Here is a 21953-nt window from a genome sequence, read left to right as displayed (position 1 = left end):
AGCCTCTCCCCCTCTGCGTGTGAGTCCAGACTGGGAGCGTCTTCCACACGGCGAGACTGAAGGGTGGCCCGCCACGGGGAGCGTGCTGGTGTGCCCGACTGCACGCACCTGGCCACACTGTTCCCTGTGCGCCGCGAGTTTCTACCTGAACGAAATGCACATCCCCTACGAACCGCGCCAGGTCAGGAAGGCGTCAACCTCGGAGGTAGTGCGCACACGGTATCAAGTTGGCAGCACTGTATCCGAGTATTTTTTTCTTATTTAGTTTTTTTTTTTTTTTTTTTTTCCTGAGAAAGGCAATGCTATGGGAAGGGTGAACGTGATGTCCATACTGACAAAATGATACAAGACAACCAATGCGATTACGTAGAGGTAAATACCCAGATTTCAATTTTTAAGTGACTAAAAGACTACTTATACATTAACGAGCGTGGGACAGCGGAAGAAACATGGCTTTTGAATCAGACCAATGTTCAGGCTGTTGCGTCACTCAGTGGTGTGTGACACGGAGCAATTTACCATCCAAATTCCAGGTTCCTACCGCCTGCCTCGGGGGTCTATGTGAGAGGGAGGACACGGTCACCCCGCAGGCGATGGGGCGTAGAGAACAGCACGTTAGCATCTGAGGAAACGTGCGCGCAAACAACCTTGCGAACATGTACTTCCACGGACTTCCAAAAATCAAGCCAGAAACACTGAAGTGCCGACGACCAAGCGAGACGTGAAGGCCCAGAGGAGGTGGGCCCGCGGGGACGCCCGTGGCGCCGGGCGCGCGCTCCAAGCGTCGGGAGAGGGAGCGGCGCAGAGCGCCCCGGCTCGGCCGCTCTCGGCGGGCAAACAGGGCAAACGCCGGCCGGGACCGCGACGTGCAGCAGGAGAGCGGCGGCCGCGGCGCGCCTGGGAACGACGAGCCGACGCGCGGCGGTGTCTGCGTAAAACGTCCGAGGAGACGACCTCGGCGCTCGGAACGCACCGTCTGTGTCGCTGGCCGTTACTGCCGTGTAACGCGCGTGCAACGACACAACACGAGCTCACGGCGACACCGCGCGCACAGAACGTCCCACGGCTGCCGGAGCGGCAGGCGCCGACGCGCGGGCTCCCTCGGCCGCCGGGCGGCTTCCGAGCCGAGGGACGCGGCGTCTTTGGCCAGGAAAACCACACGGAGCAGCAGGTGCTGGTGTGTTCACTGGTTCTTTCTTGCTGTACATTTGCTCATGTCACTAAAACCAACAAGCTACCTCCACTCCTTGTCCCTATCGGGAACTCCCACTGGGAAACCTCAGGGTCACGTTTAAATCGATGGGCCCAAATGGAAAGCGTCACCTTCATCCCGCGCCAGAGTCCCCCTTCCGTCCGACGGCCTCCCCCTCTCGTCGGCACCACTGACTCTGCGGTCACGGAGGCACCTGGCTCAACCTGGTCCGCCGCCCCCCCGCAGCGTGCTGCGCCCCTTCTCCTTGCTCGCTGCCGTCGCCCTGCTTCGCTCTCTCATTACGGATACTGTACACTAAAATCCAGGGAGTCTTCTAGAACCGCGCTTAATTCTTTCTGAACGCTGTCTCATATAACCCTCGCAGCCCCCAGCCCCCTCCCCATAAAAAAAAAAAAGGTATCGTTTTTGGTAGAGGGGATAAGTAACGAGTTTCCCCAGGGATCAGAAACGATAAAAGGACTTCGCCTGGGTGCGCACGACTAAGTCTCTTTCTTTTTCTGTTACTCTCTCACCCCGCGTCCGGTCCGAACATTCGTCCCCGCTCCCTGCCCTGATTCAGAGCTGATGCCCCGCTCCCGCGAGCTGCTCCTTAGCCCGCGGGAAGTAAACTTATGTGGAGTCGGAGGGCGGGAGCCTCATAATGGCATCAGTGCCTGCTAAGAAGACGGGGAGGGAGGCCTCCTCGCTCTCCCCTCATGAGCACGCGCCGGGGAAGGGCCACGTGAGCACAGAGAGAGGACAGCCGTCCATACATGAGCCAGGACGTGGGTCCTCACCGGGCCCCGAATCTAACACCATCTTGACCTTGGATTTCAGCCTCCTGAACCGTGAGAAATAAATTTCTGCCGTATTAGCCGCTCAGGTCCGTGGTATTCCGTTACGGCGGACTGAGCCAGTTGAAATGGCCCATCGTAATGTTTTCTGCATCTCTGCAGCATCCTGAGGAAGTCAGAGCCTACCTAACGCTTCCCCCAAATGACGCGTCCTGCGAGCCTGAAGGCCGACTGGCGCGGGCCAGCCGCGCACGGTACCTGTTGAGGCAGTCGTCCACGCAGCCCCTCCTGGCGGCGTCGTCGGGCCTCTTACAGTTGCACGTGGGGGCCTCGTAACCGGAAAGCGGCTTGACGTCGACGTACACATCTTGAGAGAAGACAGCAGAGAATAAGTTGTGAACACGCAGGATAATTTTTTAAGTGCTGGGCTAAGAAGAACACTGAAGGTATAGAGGCAGAAAAAATAGATCCCCAGTTACTCACTTGAACGGATTTTTTTATATAGTGGGACATCTGGCTTTTTGTACAGCTAGAAGAAAAAAAAAAGAAACATCTTGATATAGCATTTAACTTCAAATGCCAGACAGCAGCATTAATCACTGAAAACACGGGAACTCATCCACGTGTTCCGCCCACATGGAAGTGTCTGCAGGACCTTCTGGGCCGGATACGTGTGAGGGAAACTCTTGGCGTGATTGCTTTTTACCCTGAAATAAAAAGGTCACTTACTAGATCAGGGGAGAAAGAGAACTAGGTTCAACAGGAGAAATATAAACGTAAAATAGTTTAAAGAACATGCAGTTTGAATGCTGTGTCTCTCCAGCATGTTGGTGAAGAGACCAAGGAAAGCCACAGGGCCGACTGAAGCCACGCACCGGGAGAAACGCAGTCTACCTGCTGCTATAAATGAAAGGGAAAACTTGCTTGGAGTTTGTTTAGATGGCCCAGGTAGGCACGCGAAATTAAAAAGACGAGTGCCCTAGCTTTATCAGGGCGGGTGCTGTCGGAAAACACACCTCACATTTTAATTAAGGCAATTAATTTAGTGAAAGAAGACAGGACAGGCGGGAAAATGGAGCTGTCACATTGTAATCAAGAATGAACGAGGAAAAAAAAAATATATTAGAAGAGAGGCAGCCAGTGGGCCAGCGTTTCACCATAGAAGACGGTACAGACACCCGGCGACCTGGCCTGAGTTAGAGCGTCTGGATCTGTCAGGAGAATCCCACGGCCGCCCCTGTGTGAGCTCTGGGACCAACGCCTCAGACAGAGATCCGGTCACCAGAGCAGACAATGCGGGGGGAAATGGCCACCCTTCTGGCTTTCCCAGATTAACCTCTGGTGGAATTTTGGCAAGACGCAAGAGCTTATTCGCCTCATTTGCATGACTAGTTTTATTTCCCAATGGTTATTCTCAGTATAGGGTTTGGGGACTATAGCTTAATATAAAAATTACTGGGGGAAACTCTTCAATTAGGGAAGCAAGAGAAAAATAGCACCTTTCTATTTTTAGTTTCCAATATATTTAAAGATCTTTTAAAAGTAGAAGAGTGTTAAACATTTTCCCTGTTTCCTTTAGTAGAAAATTTTCTTTTGTACGTGAAAAATAAATTCCAAACTTATGAGAAGGAGCCAACAAAAATAAAGCCTGAAATTTCTTAGTGCTGCTGGCAGCACATCTAGATTCTCCGGAGACCTGCATCGAACAGGATTCTTACAGCACAGACTCTGCTACCAAAATAAAAGCCCGGAATCGCAGCGGAAGGCTGCCGAAGGAGGGCGGAGCTCACTGCTATTCTGAAGTATGAGTAAAGGCAAATAGGTCACATTAAATATGGATGCAAATTCATTTTTCCAGTCTCTAACCTTCACAGGGACACTCCTCTGCACCTTCGCAAATGAGAGCATAACAAGGAAGCAGAGAGAACGCCTCCCCCCCCCCCCCGCCCCCTCCCGCACCCCAGCGGAAGAGTGTGATGCACCTGGCCAGGTGCCTCGCCTACCTGATTGTGCTTCCACTGCCAGAGGATGTCGTAGGGGAGCTGGAAGTCGATTCTCTTCTGCCTCAGGTACTTCCCTGCAACCAGAAACACCATCGGTTCAGTATCCGCTCACACAAAGGGCCTCGGAGTCACAAGAGCTAATGTGCGCTGACTAGAAAGACAAAGATTGGACTTTTACGGATTTTTCCAGCACCCATTTTTAATTCTAGCTACTCTTTTCTATTGTGTAGTACACACTAAAGATACACACACACACACACACACACACACACAGAGGACTCGGAGGTGGACAATCTCTGCAGAAACAGTCCCCTGACAGTCATGCAGCTGGGCAACGAGCAAACCAAAGGAGAGCGCGACGCTCGAGGCAAAGAAAGTCGCTCACGGCTTTGCTGCTTTCCTTTTTAAGACGGTTCATTAAAATCTGACAAAAACTTGGCTTTTTTTGAAAAACAAGGGGGCTGACTGCAAAAAAGTCTGGCTTGTTTGTCCACAGTCTGCGTACTGGATCGCAGTGCCACTCACGGTAAGAACCACTTCCCCCTTGTCATTCTGTCTGCACGGTCCCCACCCTTCCCACAGAAAAGCCGCCGTGGCCATTCTGAGAGAAAGTGGCAGTGCCGGAGAGAAATGTGCGTCGTCGAGGGGTTATACACAACGATCGAACACACTGAAAAGAATCTGTTTGAAGTTCACTTAACGAAACACTAGTAGGACTCAAGGTTTGACTGTGCCGGCCTGAGGAAAGGGAGGTGAGACCCGGGAAGGCAGGGGAACTCTGATTTTTGCCCCGTTGGAAGAATGTCAGCTGCAGGAGGCCAGGGTCTTGTGTTTATGGGAGTTTTGCAAGCATCGTGAGAACCGTGAGACCCAAGAGTAGGCACTGAGCACACATCCCCTGCCCCGACGCGCGGATGACAGCGCTCACGCCGCGGCACGAGCTTCGCGGTGCTCCGCTGAGTGCTCCCTCTCGACCCCATTAGGCAACAGCTTCCCTTCCCTCCTCCCTGAATTCTGCTCTTCCTAAGCACACTATTTTTCTTTACTTTTTGATTGGTTTCCTGATTATTTTCCCTCGGTTTTACTGAGATATAATCGACATACGTCATTGTATGGGTTCAAGGCGTGCAGGGTGACGGTTTGACCTGCAAGTGCTGTGCAATGACGGCTGCTGTAAGATCGGTCAGCACCCACCATCTCTTACAGATACAATAAAAAGGAGAAAGCGAAAGAAGAAAGGAAATCTGTTTTTTTTTTTTTTTTTTTTTTTCCTGTGATGAGAACCCTTGGGACTTACTCTTGAGCAGTTCTGATTTTATCACTCTGAGTGTTAACCAGTCAGGCTGTGGACACCGCCCCAGTACCCGCTGACCTTGAACTGGAAGTTAACTTCTGACCACCTCTCTCCTATTCCCCCAACCCCAACCACAGGCTCTGGAAACCGCGAATCTGATCTTTTTCTGAGTTCGGTTTCTTTGTTTTGGATTCCACATTCATGTGAGATCATACACTGTTCGTCTTCCTGTCTGAGTTATTTCACTTAGCAAAATGCCCTAAAGGTCCATCCATGTTGTTGCAACTGGTAGGATTTTCTCCTTTTTCTTTCAAATGGATGATTAATATTCCATTGTATATAGACATCACAAATTCTTTATCCATTCATCCCTTGATGGACACTTAGGTTACTTCCATGTCTTGTCTTGGCTGCTATGAACATGGAACATAGGCATCTTTTGAGTTAGAGTTTTTGGTTCCTTTGGATATAATCCCAGAAGCGGAACTGATGAATCATATGGCAGTTCTGTTTAATTTTTTGAGGGCCCGCCACACTGTTTTCCGTAATGGCTGTACCAGGATAATTTCTTAAACACAACCGGCTCCTTCCTGCCTTTACACTCTCATGTGCCATTCCTGTCTGCTAAAACTGAATTCTGTACGCCAAAGTATGCCCCTTGCCTTGTCCTAAACCTTATCTGAGACTTTACCATAGCTACTATAAACAACTGCATCCAACCCTGATTGCTAGACCTGCTTGTTCCAATATAGCAGTTAATGTCATTAAAATTGTCAACCTCTTCCTCTGGTGTTTATACTTTTGGTGTAAATTCTTTATCACGTCATAAAGACATCGTCCCATTCATCACACATGTGCTAAGGAAGCAATATTCAGAATATATAAAGAACCCCTAAAGCTCAAGAACCAAAACACAAATGATTAAAAAATGGACAAGGACTTGAAGAGACTTGAACAGATTTCACTAAAGATATACACATGGCCAATAATACGGAAAGAGATGCTCAACGTCGCTAATTATTAGGGAACTGCAAATCAAAACCAGAATGAGTTTCCCACCCGTTAGGATGGCTATTATGAAAAAAAACAAAAACAAAAACAGAAAATGACAAGTATCATCAAGGATGTGGAGAAACTGAACCCTCAAGAACTGTCGGTGGGGATGTGAGATGGCGCAGCCACTGTGGAAAACAGTGTGGCAGCTCCCAAAAAATCAAACGTACACTTACCGTGCGATCCAGCAATTCCACTTCTGGGCATATACATAAAAAAATTGAAAGCAGGGTCCTCGACAGAGAATTGTAAACCAAGGTTCATAGCAGCATTATTCACAACTGCAAAAAGGTGGAAACAACAGAAATGTCCATCGACAGATGAATGAATAAACGGAACGAGGCGTGCGCGCGCATGTGGGTGCGCGCGCGCACACACAAATCCTATTCGACAGTAAAAGGAATGACATTCCCACACATGCACCGACAGGGAGAGCCTCAGAGACACTGTGCTAAGTGGAATAAGGCAGACGCGAAAGGACAAACACTGCAAGATTCCACTACATGAGGCATTTAAAACAGTGAAGCTCGTACGGATAGAAGAACGGTGGCTGCCGGGGGCTGGGGGGGACTGGGGGCACTATCACCCAGTGGGTACGGTGCTTCGGCTTGGGAAGGTGAAAAGTTTTGGAGGTGAGTGAGGGGGACGGCTGCACAGCAACGCGAAGGTCCTTAATGCCACTGAGTCTTACAAAAGCCATCTTTTCAAAATGGTCAAAATTCAAATGTTAAGTTATATATATTTTACCAAAAGTTAATAAAGTTGATAATATACCAAAGCCAGCGTACACTTTAAATTGTAGACTATGTGAATTGCGCCTCAATAATTTCTTAAAAACATATGTCGGAGTGGAACTGTTTTGCTTTATCCATCAAAACCTCTCTTAGAAGACCCGGAAGGAGAAAGACTATTGTCCACGTCCACGTCTGCTTCCTGCACTTCCCCGAGCTTCCTGACGTCCCAAGGCTCCTCACTGCTGTTCCGTCTAGAGAACTGCCCCAGCCCGCAGGGTGACTAAGTTTGCTGGAAGCTAGCTTAGTTATTCTTTGTCTTCGGATGCTTTCATTTCCTATTAATTCCTGAAGGACATTTTCACTGGGTATAAGATTCTGGTTTGACAGTTCTTCTCAGTATTTGAACAACGTGCCATTTCCATGGATTCAGATGAAAAATTTACTGTTGTTTGAATTTACCCCGATAGGTAAGGAGTCGTCTCTCTCATTGTTTTAAAACTGATTTGTCCCTGGCATGCGGAGGTTCGATTATCAAGTGTACTGGAACAGACTTCCGCGAGCACATCCTGTCTGGGCTTCACTCGCCTTCTCGAATTAGTGGGTTTACGTCTTCTCCCAAATCTGGGGAGTTTTCAGCCGTTCGTTTCATCTCTATCTCCTTTTCTTCCTTCAGAACTGAGAATACGACATTAGCTCTTTTTTCATGGTCGCACGGCCTCTGATTTTATTTTATTTTTATCTATTTTCTCCTTTGTTCAGATTAAGAAACAGTCCACCACCTAGTCACCGACCCTGCCTGCTTCTCCTTCATTCTGTCGGTTCTGTTCCTGAGCTTGTTCTTTCAGTTACTGCATCTTTCAATTCTAAAATTTCTATTTGGTTTTTCTTTAAATCTTTTATTATAAAAGCTGAGGCTTTTCTGTTTTTTCATGTTTCAAGCATGTTCATAATTATTTGCAACTTTTTAATCATAACTGCTTTAAAATCACTGTCAGATTTTAAAGCCTTAGTGTTGGCAAATATTAATGGCCTTTTCAATTCAGTTTGAGATCTCCCTGGTTCTTGGTGTGAAATACAATATTCAACTCAAACCCAGACATTTTTGTATTAGAAAATTCTGAATTTTTAAAAAGCTTTTATTCTTTTTCCAAAACTGCTCCACCGGATGGAGGGAGGAGGCTGCGGCATTGCCGGCTGGGGGACGGTGTGGGGAGCCATGCTGCTGCGGGGCGATGGTGAGACCCCGGACTCGTTGCTAGACCTCCTCTGAGATGCCTGATCAAAACGACTTAATTATAATACGCACTTCCAAGTCGACAGCTTTATCGAGGCTTAAGTCCCACGCCATGCAAGTCCTCCTTTAAGTATAGTATTCGATGGGCTTTAATATACAGAGCTGTGCAGTCATCACCATTGTGATGGTTAATTTAATGTGTCAACTTGGTTAGGTTACGGTACCGAGACATTTGGTCCAACGTTATTCTACACGTGTCTGTAGAGGTATTTTTTAGGTGAGACTAACATTTAAATGGACAGAGCTGAGGACAGCGGATTATCTTCGGCAGCACGGGCGGCGTTCGTCCCTTCAGGCGGGCGCCGTAACCGCAGACTGACCGGCCTCCCCGGAGGGGCCGAGGCGGCAGGACGCCTTCCGCTGCAGCGTCAACTCTTTCCTTGGTCGCCGAGCTGCTGGCCTACCCTGCAGACTGGGGACATGCCAGCGTCCACAACTGGCACGGGTCAAGTAACAGAAATCTCTCCGTGTCTGTTGCACTGGAGACCTGATGTAACCGCCATCTCAACATTTTCGTCATCCCCCAAAGAAGCCCTGTGCCCATCAACGGCCACTGCTCACTGTCCCCTACCCCCAGTCCCTGGAGACCTCACCCGGGTTTGCGCGGCTGTGTACTGTCCCGTCCTGCACACTCGCATGCGTGGACGCACAGCCCGGTGGCGTCCTGCGACCGTCCTCCTTCGCGGGCACAGCGGACTCACGCTCCAGCGTGCTGCTGCCCCTCTCTGTGCCCCGGCTCCTGCCAGCGACGCTCCCACCTGCGGCCGCGCGGCCTTCTGCCGCTGCGGTCACCCGCCCACGGGGACTTGGGCTGCTCCTCCCCTTTGGCTGTTATGAAACTGCCACTGTGAACATGTGTGTCTAAGTTTCGGATGGACGTTTTCATTTCTCTGGGGAACATACCTGAGGGCAGATTCTATGTTTCACTCTTTGAGGACCCTCCGCAACATCTTCCAAACAGGTTTAGGCCACTTCGCGCTCACTAGCGCAGCATGAGGGCTCCAATTTCTTGACATCTTGTTAACCCTTTAATTAAAACTGTCCTAGTGGGTGCGAGGTGGCACCTCGCTATGGTATTGTCCTTCTATCCCCCGAATGGCCATGATGCGGCATTTCTTTTCATAAGCTTATTGGCCATTCGTGTATCTTTTTTGGAGAAATGTCTCTATTCAAAGAGTTTACTCATTTAAAAATTGTGTTGTCTTTTTGTTATTGAGTTACAATGGTTTTTTATCTGCATGGATTTTTGGATACAAGTCTCTTACTTGGTGAATGACTTTCAAATGTTTCTCCCATTCCACGGGTGGTTGTTTCAGTTTCTCGATGGTGTTCTTCAAAGCACAAAAGTTTTAAATGTTGATGAAGTCCAATTTGTCTCTTTTTTTCTTTTGGTGCACATGACTTTGGTGTTGTATCTAAGAAATTATTGCCTAATCCAAGGTCACGAAGGTTTACTCCTTCGTTTTCTTCTCGGAGGTTTATGGTTTTAACTCTTGTATTTAGGTCCATGATCGATTTTGAGTTAATTTTGTACGTGGTGAGGCTGGAGACTCACTTCGCCTTTAGTATGGCCATATTCAGAACTATCGAGAAGATCACGCTTTCCTCGTTGAACTGTTATGGCACGCTTGCCAAAAATCAACTGACCATAAATAAGGGTACAAATACACATTTTGATAAAGCAATATTTATCATTAAAAAAGTAAAGTTTTACTTGAAATGTGGTTCTCTAATGACATAAATAAACTTGATTTCATTAAACAGTTAAAAATATTACTTTCCATTTACAGAATCTGACTCCATTAACGTCAGATGCATTTTTACTTTGCTTATACAACTATACCCAGAACTAAGATTGTAGAGACAGACGAACTGACTCAAAGTCGTGCTCCTGGTTGACATGATGGAACTGACCTGTTTAAAACAACTGACTGAACCTTGGCCGACCCTAATTATAAAATATTTGAAAATCAAAAATTGCACTGTCAGGAAAAAAATTCTATGCTGTTAACATGTTGACTTTAAGCCCTGTTTAATAGGGGAAAAAAGACACATTACTTAGATAGGGTTTCCATTCGTTATTCATTTTGCAAACCGCTGAATACAAATAAGTCTTACTGAGCGCTAACCTGGGGACTTAGAGATAAAATCTTTGCCTACATTAAGGGATTTCCATTCTGGACCTCTTAACCACTATTCGTGCAAGAGATGTGACAAAAATATTGGCCCACCGCCATTCTCCGTTTTCCCTTGGTGTTATAATGGACTCTTTCGTCCCCTTAAAGAGGGAGAGCTTCGCCCAAGACCTAAGCCAATTTCACATCTGGGACAAAACCAGTAAGACCAAATGGTCATGTTTTCCTTCGATGGGACTTTGAAATGACTTATTTTCAAAGCCTACTTATCATTAGTAGGTTCTAGGAAACAGCTAAATCTGCTGAGAATCTGCTTCCATTGCTGTGACCTCACTAGTAAAAACAAAAGGCTTTTTCAAAAGAACGTTGGCATTGAGCCCGGAGCACATGGAACTTACAGCTCACCTTTGTTCCACGAGGGCTCGCGGAGTGAGGTAGCTGAGAGCTAAGCCTTGCAACTCTGTGCTGAAGTTAAACTGCCCTCCAGCTACCCAGTGCGAACAACGAAAGCCACCTAATCCTCACTGCGGAGCTTGGCCAAGCCTGCAGCTTTGAACACCCTGCTGGCGCTGGGCCCTCTGGGGAGCGAAAGAGGAGGAGATGCCGTGCCACGGACAAGAGCCCCACAGTCAAGAGGGACGAGAGTGCCACGGTCGAGGGGTGCGGCATAAAGCGCAGGGTCAGCGTCTCCAAGCAACAAAGTTGTTCCTGAGGAAACACCTGTCACCTACCTTCAGCGACTTGTCCTAATTCCTCCTCCTTTTCTTTCACTTACACAATAAATAATTGCTGAAGTTCTATTATGTACCAGGCATTGGGAAATTGAAGAATAATAAAGACAAATGATCCCGTACTCCTGGGGCTTATGATATAATGGGTGAGACAGAATGAGTAAACAAATATAATAGTTATAGGTTATAGAAAGGATAACAAGGTCCTGTGACGTAAAGGAAGGAATCCTCTTTGGTGGGGAAATTGGGAAAACAATTTTAAAGAAGATGCTATTTACACTGGTGCTGACGCTAAGCTCACCCTGAAAGGATGAGAAGAAAACAAGACCTCATGGGGAGGGGGAAGGGGGGGTGCAGGCAACACGAACACTTAGCGCGGTGCCCTCTGGTGACAAGAGCATGGGCGGCCCGGGGTCTGAAGCCAGGCCTGCAACCGCCTGCGGGTGACTGAGGAGGGACCGCTGGGGACGGATACTGCGGAGATTCTTAACGTAGGGTTAAGGAGTCTGCTGCTGACCCCAATGGCAAGCCGCGGACAGGTGTTAAGTGTGTCCTGATGTAAGTCAAACACCTTTTCGCTCTTGCTGTCTGGAGAGCAGATAGGAGGTGCATAGGTGGGCTGGGAGGCCGGCTGGGAGGCCAGTGCCACAGCCCGCGCCGAGGCTAACGGCGTCGCGGGCCTGAGGGGCGGCAATGGACTCTGGGGAGAGCAGCATACGTTTCCAGGATGCAAATGACAGAACTTGGAGAGGGACAGGGTGAGGCGCTGAAAAAAGGGAGGTGTCTAGGATGGCTTCTAGGGACCTTTTACATATCTGACAAGCTTCAGGGCAGGAGCCCAGGAGGTATTAGTCCCCAAACGCTAAACGAGCCTTGACATTGCCTCCAAAAATCAACAGACAGAAAAGGCTTGCTCTGCTTTCAAGCAGATAAATGATCAAGAAAATGACTGGGCCTTGTCCCTTTGATATGTACACATCCAGACATCATCTCCCTCTCTGTGGCCAAAGGAAATGCCGGAAACGGAACGGATGAACAGCTGCGTCTTCCTGGATGACGTCCTTAGGGAATCAAACGCTACAGATATGTGTTGTTCACTGAAAGATTTACATCGTTTTGCCTCACAGACAGCAAAGAGTTTCCAGAATTCTTGGGAGTGAGTATAAATGCTAAAAGAAAGAGCACGACCCCACCGAAGACACAGAGATGACAACGAGAACAGCAAGGACGCTTCGCCCCAGCCGCAGAATCGGCCGGGGCCCTGGGCGGCGCGTGGCGCGCGCTGACACTCACCGACGTGGATGGGGGCGGGGAACAGCCCGTAGTCGTGCTCCCCCGGACAGTACTCCAGCTTCTCTTTCTTGAGTTGGATCAGTCGGCTCTTTGGGCTACGGTCAGAAAAGAATGAAAAGCCAGTCAGAGGCGGTGAAACTGCCTCCGGTGGGTAGTTACAGAAAACAGGCCCCTGTGTCAAGAGCTTCTGCTGTAACCGTGGCTTAAATCTTGAATGTATGTTTGGGGGAGACAGATGCCAAGTACTTTCAGATTTTTTTTTTTTAAATCTACATTTCTGGAAAAGCCTTTTAGAAGTTATACATAAGAATGAGCCTTGTTTGCATTCACCAATGGTTTTGCAAAAGAAACTTCAATTTCAGATTTGATATAATGATTACCTTGTACTTAGTTAACGATTTATAGTTCATAAAGTCCTTTCACATGTAATCATTTATATTCATCCTGTCAAGTAGTTACAAGGAAATGTTAGCTCCAGTTTATAGATTTGAAAACAGATGCTTTATGAGGTTAAGTGACTGATCTTAATTTCGGTTGCTGGCAAGGACACTTAAGATAGAAACCTCAGTGTCTTACTCAACTCCTACTCACTCACTATTCTTTCTTTTATTCCATGATGTTCCTGTAGGCTTACCTCTCATTCATTTACTGATTTGTGTCCCTAATGTTTGGTATGAGACAGTCTCAAGAGATTTCACAAGCACATAATAGACAGAGGAAAAAAGAAAAAAAGAAATGAAAAAAAAGAGAGAAGAGAAAAAGGCTTCAGGAGTGCCTCGTTTAGTCTACTCTGACTTTATTTTGGCTTAAAGTTCAAATAAGACAGGCAAGGCTGATACATTTCTTTTCTCTATGCATGACAAAACGCTGCCTTTAAAAACAAAAGCCTAACTCTGCTATATCTTTGCAGATGAGAAAATCTGAGGCACAGAGAAGGCAGGTACTTGTAGACCCTAAAGTTCTTAAACCTGAAGACTGTTCTTCCTAGTGGGTCGTTCGGTTATGTACCCGGCAGGTACGGACACTCAGGAAGTCCAGGTCATGTTCTGTGCTAAGAAACAGTGGTGAAGGAGACAGGTCACACTCTACTTGGGTACCCAAACAAAAAGAAGATAGGAAAAACAAGAAAATCAGAATACTAATAAATGCTAGGCAATAATTAAAATGTGATGAGTAGAGGATAATTTGGGAAGGTTTTTCTAAGGAAGTGACATTGAGCTAAGGTGTAAATGTCACCGAGATGTCGGTCACGAGGATCTGGGAAATGGAGAGAGAACAGGCAGAGGGACCGGAACGAGACTGGAAAGAAATAACGAACAGCAGCCGCCGCGGTCCAGGCGGAGTCAGCAGCCAGGTCACGTGCGATTTTTAAAGCAGTGGTGAGGAGTTTGGGAAACAGTCTCAAAGGAAGAAAGGAACATACTAGACTGTTCTACTCAGATCTAAAGACCACTCTTAGCTTTAAAAACTTAATTAAAATAATAATGATTGTGAACAGAGAGATGAAAATTTTAACCCAAGTTATATTTTTTCATCATCAAAGTTAAATACGTAGATTGAGACAACTACTGTGTTTGGAACCAAGCACTCTATGAATGAAAATGTGGTCTATATTAGATTCAAGATTTTCACAAGCTAATTAAACGGAGAACAGAAAAGTTTTAATTGAGCTAAAACAGAGAACAGAAAAGTTTTAATTGAGCTAAAACAGGAACAAGAATTGTCAATGTCTTCACTTTCTATAATGGTTTCATTCTCGGAGTAATTTTTGGTTAAATCTTTATAGATGATTTACAAACAACTCTACTTCCATTCATTACGTTATCGGTAATTATAATAGGTTAACCAAAGCCATTTACTGTTATCATCAAACGGTGGTTTCTGATTTTCTTCATAGAATTAATTGCCTAAAAAGCCAGAAGAAATATGAAAATGGCCTCAGTAAATGACTATCAGTTATGTGCCAGAAATGCCCTTCTCCTCCTTGCAAACTGCGTGTGCGTCTCTAAAACCCAACTCAACTATAATCTATGGAAGACTTCTTCCTCAGTGAGATAGCTAGTCTGTATCTCTTTGGGGCTTTACAACTTCTCAGAGTGCTTTTCAAGCTGTACTTTCCCCAAGAGAATATGAGGATTTTAAAAGTAAGGACTATTTTATTCATCTGGCAAAGTGTTTGGAACAGAGGAAGCATTCAGTTAGTTAATGAGGAATGAATTGCTGAAAATCAGCAGGATTGTTTTAGATACGTGTACAATGCCATTTTTCTCATTTTTAATCAACAAAGAGCACTGTCAGAATCCAAACCACACAAACGTAATCCTGCAAGAGGGAAGATCGTGGAAGATGTACTAGCCCTGAACGACACGGCGCTGTGCCACGAGGGCCGTGAGGGGTCTGTGATGGATTTGTACTTGTGCGCGCCACATTCATATCATGTTCTCCGTCGGAGTGTTTTTCAAAACAGGGCTTGAGATGCCAGCTGGCAGGTCCTGTGACTTACTCGGTAGTTTTGTAAACGTCGGAGTACAGCCCTGCTTTCTGATACTTCTTCTTCGGGGGACGTGGGGCCTTCTTTTCCCTCGGGGGGAGCGAGAGCACGGGCTGCACGGTGCCTTCAGGCTCGGGAGGTTGGCCTGGGGTTTCGGGAGGACTGGGAATCTCGACTGCTGCTTCAGCAAAGCTGCAAAGAGAAGTGTGAAGATAATCTTACGGTGAAAAAGATGTTTTCCTACAAACAACTGTCTATTTAAAAAAACATAACAGCAATTAATAAGAGATATGGAGACTTCCTCATCTGGGTATGCTGGAGTAACGGACCTGTCCTGACAGAAACCGACAGTAATGCCGTCAACTCTGGGATGTTTACAGGGACCGCACGGAATCTGTCGTCTCTTGGGGCACTACTGACACCTGTGTCTCTCTCTTCGTAAGCTCTTCAAACTTCATAATTTTGTGGAAAATAAGTGTTTAGCATGGCTGACCAGGACACCAGGATTCACTGGAACACAAAGGCTGATCTGAAACAAAACCTTTCCTCTGAAGCGCACTCTTAACGTGGCCCTTCGCCTGCCTGAGATGGGCGATCGAGGTGTCACGAACTGTCACGTTCGTACTACAGCGATGGCAGAAACTGTTCTCTCTGCGGGCATTTTAGAGCCTCAGTAATTAAAATGGAATAATGCTGACACCAAAACGGGTTGATGGGAACAGAATACCGAAATATAAAAACCCTCTAACACCCGAAGATATGTGAGAATTTCATATACAATAAAGGTATTATTTTCAAAAAGCAGGAAAAGGATAAATTAAGAAATAATGGTAGGCCGCCATTTAAAAACTCAAAAAGAGTAAATCTTTTTTAAAATTAATTTTCTTTTGCCTTTCCAAAAAAACAAACCAAAACAAAAAACATTTTACTAGAATCCACTGGGAGTATGCAACTACATACAACATAAAAACGGCCGGGCCATAAATACGACACTCACAGCTTACATGAAAGGAAATTTCAACTGATTTGAAGTCCTACATGTAAAAAATTAATATGTAATCCATCAAAGGAGAAGACTTAAATAAATTATGATATATTCTTAGCATGAAATAAGGCAATTCTGTATGTACTAAGCGCAAACTCTCCAAGACATATGAAGAGAAAAAGCTGCAAAAGTTAAGCCTGTCACATCGTCAATCACAAAGAATGGCTCTGCCTGTGCACGCATTTGTGCATGGGAAGGCAAAGTGTCACAGGGCACACCACGCCCTTCCACAGATCTGCCCCCGAGCAAAACAGGATTTGAGAAGAAATGAGATCTTGTGCAAAGAGACTCAATTTTTCAATCAGTAAATTTCAAGTTTCACTGATTTATTTACAAGCATGTATTATTATTCATGGAAAAATTTAAATCTCATATATTCTCTAGAAAAAAAGGGTGACAATTTTTTATTGATGTATGCATAGAGAGACATGAAAAACCTCTCTCTATAGGATTCGTCAAGCCACATGATATCGAAAAAGGAGGAATAACTGTTCTGTTGATGTACTGCAAAAAAATGTAAAGAAAATCAAATGTCAAATAACAAACAAGAAGTTTTAATATTCTTACTGTATACAATGAGCACTTAAAAATAGAAAAAAGTAGGTAAGGAACAGAAATACTAATCTTCAATATGCAAACAAATGCAAATTGAACAAGGAAGAAATAATATTCAGGAGATACATTTCACAGATGTCACACTGATAAAAATTAAAAAAGATAATTTCCAGGGTAGACAAGAGTGGAGTAAACAGTATACCACGATTACTGTATAACGTTAGTAAAGCATTAACAGGTGTGGCTTTCAGAAGGGCAATTTGACAATATATATCAATTTGACAATGCATGTTAAAAGACTTCAAAAGTACCTAGCAGCTTTAATTTGTATTTCTCTGTCTGTGAGAGAGACAGCAGGCTGTATTTGGTAGAGTTAAAACCATTTACAAATAGCCAATACTGTATTGCTTCATTTAAAAATATCAGATAAACCTTCGGGGAAAGAATCTGATTAAATACATAACAAAAGAATTAAATGGCCCTTTGTTTTGATGACTTTTGGCTTTCTAACATGCAAGAAGGCTCAAAACGTATTTGATAAGATGAAAACTTTCGAGCACAGCGAAGGCAGGACAGACGGCGTGACAGTAACAACGCCACTCGCTGGGCTCTATTCTGCGTGAAATGCATCCTCTCTCCAGGCCTTGATTTCCGTCTCTGTAAGGCGAGGGCTTGAACTGGATTGTTGCGGCCCCTTTGCGTCTTAGTTATTTATGATTCTGGACAGCTATGAACGAGAACACTTAAACAGAAGAGAAAAAAAGAGGCCTCACGCAGTGGAAGGTTTTGAGAGTAACTGAGTGATTCAGCTGCAGAGACATGTCACGTGCGTACGAAAGCTAGTCCCTCTGCTCGGGCAACGTGGCAGACAAGGAGGGCATTACCTTTCCGGATTCTCTGGCTCCTCCTGCTCCGGGAAGGGCTTCTGCTTCTTCTTGGTCTGTTCTTCCAACAGCCAGCTCTTCCGCTTCAGTCCCTTCTTGTGTTCTGGATTCAGGTTGACACTCTGAACAACGGCTTCGATGACGTCCGTGACGGTGTCAGGGCCAAGGTGGAGCGCTGCCCCCTCCTCGCCCGCACTCAGCTCCGGGCCACCGAACTGGGCTGCCTGGAGCGCCTGCATCGATACCACGGCCTGGAGCGGGCACTTCCGAGGCCGGCCGGGTCTGCGTTTCACGAAGTTGTTTCCTGTCCTGGCCTGTCTCTGAAGTTTCTTGGCTTTTAAGATTTTATTGACATGGTCCAGGTTCTTCTTCGTAGCCAAGATCTTGTCATAATTGCACATTTTCCGAGCCTGGCGCTGCATGGCTTCCACCATGCTTCTCTTGATGTGACGGGGGGAGCAGGTGCTTGGCAACTTTTCGGGAAGAAGCGAGATGCTACTGCCGCCGGCATCGCCGGGGGCCGCGGGCACGAGGAGGCCGTCCGGTTTCCCTAGGGTTCGCTCCTTGCCGTGGCTGTGGCCTGCGCTCGGGGAAGGCGGCACGGGGGCAGACGCGATCACGGCATCGACGTTCTTCTCCAGGGCCTCGTGGTCCTCGCGTCCCATCCGCTGCAGCAGGCTGTCCACAGACTCGTCCCCGGAAGCGACCAACCTCGGACTTCGAGCGGGAACTCCGTTCACTAAACAAGACAGAGCACACGTGGATGACAGCTGAACACAGCTGGTTATTTAAACACTTTGCACACAGGAGAGAGGACGGGGACCACTGCTGCACCCTCCCTAGCAAGGTCGGACAGCATGACACCCTGAGCGTCTGCCCTTCGCAGCAGGCTGGCAGTGTACAGCCAACACAACAAATCCAAAAGTAGCCTATATTTCCCTAATAACGTGGATTAAATAACAACAGCAGTTCTCACTCTCTGAAATGAGGAACAGAAAGAGCGAGTTTATTTCTTTAAAAATGAAGGTCCAGTTAAAGGACTTGAAGTTAAATCAATCTTGGATCTTGGATGAAGAGCTAAACTTTAAATGCAGATATTTCTAGTTCAGTGCTTTTTCTGATGTTTAAAAACAGAGAGAGTGAAACCCTTCTTGGGGAAAGCTTTAAAATCAGAATAGAAAACATCTGTATTAACTAGAAGACAGACAAGTTGACAGCGAGACAGAAACCAAGTGGTCTCGGACAAACCGTGTCGTCTCGGTGGCCCTGCGGTTGGTAACTGTTTCCTCAGGTGCCACCCGGCAACCGCCTGGCAAATTTTTATGACAATGACCAGCGTGGGAAACACTCAGCTTCCTCTGGCAAGCCACGTTAGTTTCACGGCATTATAAAATCGGATCGTCACAGGCCACCTCTCTAGATGCCCAGTTTATTACTAAGAATCACAGGTGATCCATTCCCAAAGTTAACTGAAGGCTTTCTTATCCGCATGACTTTAAAATGTGATGCTCTTCTAGACACTCCTTTCTGAGCCCCAGGCATTCTGGATTCCAATCTCAGACTACACTGAAATATTTCTCAAATTACCAATAACTTTCCTCCAATAGTATCCAACAGCCTTGTTTAAATTCAGTATGTTTTAAAACATCAAAATCTCAGCTATGCTTCACGTTATTACCCGTTACAACCCTTCCTCCACTGTCTGTCTGACGACGCACCCCGACCACGTTCCGGTCGCCTGGACCCCGCAGGTAAGGTGGCCTGTCGCGCAGCAGGGCAGGACCAGAACGCTGCCCCCCACCTTGCTCCGCTTCCCAGCGAGCGAGTGACACAGCAGCCCGAGCGAGCTTGTAAACGCGGACGTAATCAGGTTTCTGCCTCTGTTTAAAGCCCTTAAAAAGTTCATTACTACATAAAACAGCTTTGCAATGATCACATTTTCCTCCAGCTTCGCGTCATATTAGCACTCTATCTAGAACCCTTAATTGCAGTAATAATAAACTTAAATTCCTCAAACTCAACATCTTCCTTCTCCGACTCAGGTATCTGAAACATTGTTACCGTCGAGTGGAGAATGTTTGCTCACAAATTGACCTGCTTCATTACATCCGCTCTAAGGTTACAGTGGGAATGTCGCTTCCTTAAGGAGCACTTCCTAGGCCAGCCCTGCCCCGCCATGCTATTAAGAGCCACCATCGTAAGCAGCAATGGCTGAACCTCCCTTTGGAGAGATGGAGCTTTGCATGTGAATCCCGCCCGTCTCCTTTATTTGCTGCAAGTAAATGAAACTACCTAAAAACAAACAAAAAACCTGAAACCCCCAAACAAAACATAACCAACTCCTCCCGCCCCGTCGACATCACGAAGTCTGATGCTGTCACCAAATTCACTGTGTCTCCGGCAACCACAGCATCACCAATCAGTAAGCACAGAGCTGAAGCGTCAATCCCGGGCTCAGATTCCCAGGAATTAGTTTCGTCTCCTCCTTCCCTTCATCGGCCGCCCAGAGCTGCCGAATGCGTTCACTTCGCGAGTGTGATTTATCGCACGCGCTGAGTGTCGCCACCTTCCCGAACCCTCGCCCGACAACTGCTTTTTGGTGGCCTGCTGAGCAGTAGGTTGCAGATGGAAGACCGTATCTGGTAACTGTACAGAGGTGAAGTGTGGTATAAGATCAAGCGCGCTTTTCACGTGGACATTTTTCTGAGTTCTGACAAATTTACCACACACGCACCATCACGACCAAGACACAGAGCATCGCCGTCGCCCTCCAAGGGCCCGGGAGAAGCCGCTCCTCCGCCTGAGCACTGCGGAGCGAGTCTGCTTTGCTGCGACTTCATGCGAAACGGCAGGACGGGCCGCGCACAGCACACTCCCGGGCCGGTCTTGCCGACAGGAGCTTCGCACGCACTGCCTCCACCCTCACTATTCTGGGCAGTGGATCTAAGTAGCCTCAGTTTACACATGAGAAAGCTGTGGCTCAGTTTACACACCTGGCCCTAGAGGACACACTATCGCTGAAGCTGAATACACCAGATCTACCTCGAAACCCTGGTTTTCCTGCCGCGTCACGCCTCCTCCTCCCGCGGACAGCGTCCGGCCAAGCCCTGGCTGAGACACCTTCTAAGTCTCAATCCGAAGTTCACGAGGCTGTCTTGTTTAACTGCGTCACACCAGCGTGTCTGCCGAATCGTGGTCTGGGGACGCATCGACATCATTCCCTCCTCACTAGCTTCGAGAGCCCCCCCGGCAGCGGGCAGACGCCAAGCCCGCGGGCCGCGCCCGGCACGCCGCGGCCAACGCGGCGAAGGCGGCCAGCAAGCACGTCCGCGAGCGCCGCACCCACACGGCTCCACCGAGACGCCGGGCACTGACGAAGGAGTTACGTTTTCGGCCCATAAATCTCGACTGATCGCCTAACCAAAGACACCTGGATAGAAAGCTAAGACATAACGTGTCGCTTCCTTGGTTAAAACGTTCCGTGTTTCGACGTGTTACCAAGACTACGTGCCTGGTCCCCAGACTCGCACTCGCTCACTGTCGTGACGGCGGCCACACTGGCTCTTTTATTTAGCTCCTTGAACTCGCTGCTCTCCCCCTTACTTACATTCCTCCCACTACCTGAAAAAAACACTCCCATCTGCCCTGGTAACACTGATGAGTGAAAAATGATCTCTCACTCGCCGGTCCTCAGCAAAGACAGCAGACAGAGAGACACAGAGCATCCTCTCTCTCTTTTTTGGAAACACACATACTATCATCGGTGAAAATCGGGAAAACCACCTAAATCTATGAACCATGAAAAGTGGTCACACTGTAGGAGATCACACACATTTCGGCCCGCGAACGCTGCTAGCGGCAGAGTTCAGAAACGAGCATTCGCAGAGCTGCGTCTCACAGCCCCGCGGGCGCCTTCGTTTCCCCGCGGAGACCGTCTTCGCTGACCGACCTGTAACTCAGCACTCGCGACCTCCGTTCCTGGGTCTGCCCACTCTCATACCTCCTCATCTGGAACCACTCCCTGTGGACTGAAGGAGTCCCCACCCGCACCTGCGGTTCCAGCGACCTGCGGTCAATGGCAGTCTGAAAATACTACATGGAAAACTTCAGAAATAAACAGTTCACGAGTGCTACATTTCACGGTGTTATGAGCAGCAGGAAGAAGTCCTGTCCAGTCCCGCTCTGCCCCACGTGGTGTGGGAATCACCCCTTTGTCCTGAGTGTCCACGCCCGAAAGCCACCCAGGAGCTGGCTATGGGATCAGGTCAGCTGTCTCCACGCTGCGGCGCTGGCCTAGAGTCACCACGGCTCTGCTAAATAACGACCCCACGGCCCAGGAGCAGCGGTGCCAGTGGCTCGGATAAGCTGAAGGGAGGCCGCGAGGCACTTCCTTTAGGTGGAAAGGTGACAGTTCTCCACTTAACGGGGAGAAAAGCAACCCCGTGCTGAGGCTGC

The 21953-nt window shown here is 47.4% G+C and overlaps 1 protein-coding gene across 10 annotated transcripts in view; it reads right to left on the bottom strand.

Annotated features, from left to right (window-relative positions):
- ASH1L (ASH1 like histone lysine methyltransferase) overlaps positions 1-21953 on the bottom strand; it is an 83674-nt gene that overhangs the window by 26458 nt on the left and 35263 nt on the right. For 8 of the 10 annotated variants that reach the window (XR_004955207.1, XM_016166148.2, XM_036234817.1 and 5 more), the window contains 7 exons: positions 17499-18237; positions 15027-15206; positions 12524-12618; positions 6513-6617; positions 3990-4063; positions 2470-2515; positions 2245-2353 (listed from right to left, as the gene is read on the bottom strand). Coding sequence is in view for 9 of the 10 variants with exons in the window: in XM_016166148.2 (XP_016021634.2) it covers positions 2245-2353; positions 2470-2515; positions 3990-4063; positions 6513-6617; positions 12524-12618; positions 15027-15206; positions 17499-18237 (1348 nt within the window). In the remaining variant the exon portion in view is untranslated. The remainder of the gene's footprint in view (positions 1-2244; positions 2354-2469; positions 2516-3989; positions 4064-6512; positions 6618-12523; positions 12619-15026; positions 15207-17498; positions 18238-21953) is intronic. The other 2 variants (XM_016166150.2, XM_016166152.2) reach the window with 1 other exon arrangement.

This window comes from Rousettus aegyptiacus, unplaced genomic scaffold (assembly GCF_014176215.1).
Source record: "Rousettus aegyptiacus isolate mRouAeg1 unplaced genomic scaffold, mRouAeg1.p scaffold_m13_p_17, whole genome shotgun sequence".
Lineage (NCBI taxonomy): Eukaryota > Metazoa > Chordata > Mammalia > Chiroptera > Pteropodidae > Rousettus > Rousettus aegyptiacus.
This window is presented reverse-complemented; position numbering and strand designations above follow the sequence as displayed.